This window comes from Manacus vitellinus, unplaced genomic scaffold, assembly GCF_001715985.3.
Source record: "Manacus vitellinus isolate BGI_N305 unplaced genomic scaffold, ASM171598v3 scaffold_12_pilon, whole genome shotgun sequence".
Taxonomy (NCBI): domain Eukaryota; kingdom Metazoa; phylum Chordata; class Aves; order Passeriformes; family Pipridae; genus Manacus; species Manacus vitellinus.
In genome coordinates this window covers 17472492-17476840 of record NW_021938949.1, presented here as the reverse complement: position 1 = coordinate 17476840, position 4349 = coordinate 17472492, and the positions used below count along the sequence as shown (strand labels likewise).

Genomic DNA, 4349 nt, shown 5'->3' with positions numbered 1-4349 from the left:
TAACAGGTCTCTCACTTTTCCCCTCCAGAAGAGGTTGAAGATGCCAGCGAGCCCACCAAGCGTGACCGGTCCCACTTGGAGAACACCCTCAAGCTGAACGAGGAAAAACCTGCCGATGATGTCTCAGGTGAGGGAGCCATGCACACCCTGCTCCTTCAGCCCACACCGTCCCTGCAGGACAGGCTCCTCACCACCCTGCACTAAGAGCACGGAGGGGGTTTTCCTTCCCTAGAGTGTTTTGATTTTAACCTTCCTTCTTCCAGGTCCAGTAATGCCACATCTTCAATAGTTGCCCTTTGGCTGCTCTTGGGTTAGCATATTTTAGCTATTTTAAAGACAGTCCCATGGGTGTGCAAGAATTAGGAGGGTAGAGAGGCTGCAAGATGCAGTTGGCGAATCAGACACATCTCTGCCCAGAGAAACCTGGGGCAGCTCATAACAAAGGGCTGGGATTTTTATTCCAATCATTTTTGGGGTTTTGCTACTCTAAGGATTTCTTCTGCAGGCCCCGTGAGTGGTCTGGGCTGGTAAGACAGTGATAAGAGATACTGTAGAAAAAGGTCCTTCTTTTTTTCCAGTGACCAGTTTAAGGGAGCCCTGGCACATTGGTGGAGGGGTTTTTGGGATCGTGGGTGTTGAGTGCTAAACAGCACTTAGAAGGGATGTTCCTTCCATCAGCTGCTGGCAGCAGATGGGGACAGTGCCCAGCAGGAAACATTAGCAGGCATCAAAATCGTTGAATCTTAAAATGATTTGGGTTGGGAGAGACCTTGAAGAGCATCCCATTCCAAATCCTTGCCATGGTCAGGGATACCTTTCAGTAGCCCAGGTTGCTCCAAGGCCTATCCATCCTGGCCTTGGACACTTCCAGGGATGGGGCAGCCACAGCTTCTCTGGGCAAAATGTGTGACTGGGATCAGCTTGGCCAAGATTTCAGCTGTGAGCCAAGTCTCTTGATCCACAGCTGAGCCACCCTCAGGACCCTCAGGAATGTCCCTTCTGCAGGGAATGCCCCAGGGAGGGACTCCCCCTGGGCCATGGGGTTTGCCTTTCACCTGCCCATGTGTTCCCCCCCCCAGGAGTACTGCAGCGGCTGAGGAAGATCTACCACTCCTCCATCAAGCCCCTGGAGCACTCCTACAGATACAACGAGCTGAGGCAGCACGAGATCACAGGTAATGCCACGGGCACTGGGGTCTCCAGCACCACCAGGTCCCTGGGATGCAGATAACAGCGCAGAGAGCAGACCATGGAAAGCCTCGGATAGTGTGTCTTCCTTTGCAGCTTCCCAAGAAGTCCATGCACATGCTGGGCTTAGAGGCCATGCCCTAGTGAACCCAGTGGCGGGGTTTCCTGCATCTGCCTTAGCCCATCTGCTGTCAGGGCCATCTGTGTGGGCTGAGCATTGAGCCCTGCCTGCTCTGGGTCCCCCACCTGCTCAACATCAATGCCCTGTCCCCCTGCCAAGCAGAGATCATGGCCCAATGAAACAGCCTTGGCAAGGAAGCTCAGGACCTCTCAAGGCTGGGGATGAGCCTTCTGGGGGTGGCTGGAGCTGGCATCTTTCCTGATGGGTACAGGACACAGCCATGTGGGCACGGTATCCCTCAAGCTCCACAGCCTTCACTCATCCTGAGCGTTGGAGTTTCCATCCCTTGGCAGTCTCAGGCATGTTGGATGGGTGAGCAGGTCCCTGTGGCCCTTGGCATGGTGTGGGCTGAGCCCAGCCACACACATGTCCCTCCAGAAGAGGAAACCCTGCCCCAAGATGCTCACAAGGTATAAAAAGCTCTTGTGACTACAAGCAGCCTCACTTTCCAAGCACAGAGGGCTCAGTCCTAAGTCTGAGGTCCCTGTTCACTGGGGTAGCTCTCCCATGAACCCCTACCCAGCCCCTGTCCTGAGCCAAGGCCAGATGTCCTCTGATCATGCAGGGGATGCTGGAGTCCCTGCTGCTGGTGACCCAGTGCTTCATGCCCACATCCACCCCCTGCCAAGGTCCTCAAGCTGTCCTCCATGTCCTGCAGCTCTGTCTGCATCCCCAGCTTTCCAGGCCCAACCACCTGAAGCCACACCCTCTCTCCTGGTGAGGCAGGACCAGGGTACACCCTCCCCACAGATCTGCCTTTTACAGCTGGACTTGCTCCACCAGCACAGAGGTCCTATGTTCAGCTGGACAAACCCCTGGTATACATCCCTGTAGGGCAGAACCCCTGTTTTCCAAGCATCCTCACTGCAGCTCCTAAACCTGGGTCAGACATTCCATAAACAGGCTTGAACATCTCCCTACCCAGCCAGCCCATCTCCAGCATGGAGCCAGTGGGGAGCACAGGGGGCCCATGGGGCAGGGACAGGGCTGTACAGTCCTCACCACTAACCCAGATCCTGTCCCCTCAAGACACAGAGCATGCTGGACATCACCCACCACCCACCATGGGATTCTGGAAGGAGTGGGTCTCATAGAACACGAGCTGTGCCCTCACCTGCCTTGCTCCATACTGGTGCCAGTGGCTGGGGACCACGACTCACTTGCCATGTGGGAGAGTAACTGAGGGTCACAGCAACACGTCCTGCTGCAGCCTGACTGTCACCCCACAGCTGCTGGATTGTCCCCTGGCACAGCCAGCACAACACTGCCACATGCCTGGGAAAGGAGCACCAGGAACACAGGGCTGGCACCCCAGCATGCACCCCCACAGCCTGCTCCTGTCTCCATCCTGGAGCTCACTGGTCCAGCAACATCCCAAACTCCTCTCCAAGGTGCTCTGGTCCCTGTTGGTGGCGTTTGCTGTCACTTCAACCTGGGACACAGTTTAGGAGGACAATTGGGGTTACACAGGCAGTTGGTGGGCTCTAACCCTCACTCTGCTGTTCACAGCCAGAGGACACAGCCCCCAGCCTCAGTTCCAGCCCTCAGGGCATCCAACCCTGCCCTTCATACATCCCATGCCCAAGCAGCCACCTCCCTGCTCCCTTTCGGGGAGGAAGCAGTTGTTTCTCAGGTTCCCACTGCCTTTCTCCCTCTCAGCTCCTGAGGAAACAACCACTAACCCTTGTGTTTTCCCAGCCCCTCTCAAACCCAGCTCTCGAGCAGGACTCACCTCAGACAGCAGGTCCTGGTGTGCCTCACAGCCTCACCTCAATGCTCCGTGGTCTGTTCCACCTCACCATGAGGAACAGCCACCCCTTGGGCTGACAGTTCTCGGGTCAGCCCCCAGCACACACCCCTGTGCCCTTCACAGCACCATCACGGTGCAGATGCCACCCCAGTGCTGCCCCAGGGCAGGGCACAGGGATGCTGCCTTGCCTGCAGTCCTTGGCTCAGCTGTGAGACAACCTCACCTCCAAAATATTTCAGTGGCCACCAAACTCCTTGAAGGATCTCTGACAGCCCAGCCATACCCTGGCACCCACAACCCCATTCTGGAAACCTCCAGCTCAGCAGTTTGCCTTTCATACCCATGGATCCAGCTTGTCCCAGTCCCTCATTAGCAGTGTAATTAGAGAAACCTGCACATTAGTTACAGGGTTGGCCCGGGGAGCCCTCTTGACCTTGCAGGGCAGGTGAGGACGCCCTGGGAGCCCTCTCAGCCCTTCCTCTGCACGGTGCCCCTGTCCTGAGCAGGTTCATTCCATCACTGGTGTCCCTGCAGGGAGGGAGATGCCCCCACCCCCATGCCCACCCATAAGAGGGGGGAGGCTGGAGGTTGCAGAGCTGCTGGCTCAGCTGGCTGGGAAGAGTGGGACAGCTGGGAGAGCAGCAAGGCAGGACTGTCACGGAATATGTGTGACCTTTGGAGCTGTAAGCCAATATAGAGGGGTGCCATCGCAGGCACCCTCGCCCCTCCATTACACAGCAGCCTTCCATTTTGTCTCCCTTCCCATCGGCTCTGTTCTCAGCAGTGTAATCCAAGGAGCCCCTCTGCTCCCCACAACATGTGAAAACACCCATGGAATTGAGTGTCACCTGTCCTGGGGGAGTTGTGACTGTCACCATCAATTCTGAATTGTCAGGGTGCATCCCAGAGAGCTCCCACACACCCTCTGCTTAAGCCTGGCAGATGCCATCTCCTTCTCCCTGCCTGCCACCCTCCCGCCTCTCCGCTCAGTCATCCCACGTGGATGCAGGCACGCTCCAGCTGGGTCCAACCGTGTGCTTGGAGGGACTGTCCCTAGCTGAGGGTCAGGGAATCTCCCAGTCCGGCAAAGGGAAGCTTGCTGTGAGGTCATGCCAGGTTGTGGTGCATGCTGGTGGACCTAATTACTGATGTGTGCTAATTAGCAAGTGTCCCCCTGTAAGGAATGACCTCCCGGTTGCCATCACCAGCCAGGGGGGTGGGGTACAGATG

General features: G+C 56.8%; 1 protein-coding gene across 1 annotated transcript in view; it reads left to right on the top strand.

The window, feature by feature from the left end:
* Positions 1-4349, top strand: part of SRL (sarcalumenin) — a 17974-nt gene that overhangs the window by 2586 nt on the left and 11039 nt on the right. Inside the window, exons 2-4 of the mRNA XM_029957866.1 lie at positions 29-182; positions 264-268; positions 1080-1175. Coding sequence (XP_029813726.1) covers positions 29-182; positions 264-268; positions 1080-1175 — 255 coding nt within the window. The remainder of the gene's footprint in view (positions 1-28; positions 183-263; positions 269-1079; positions 1176-4349) is intronic.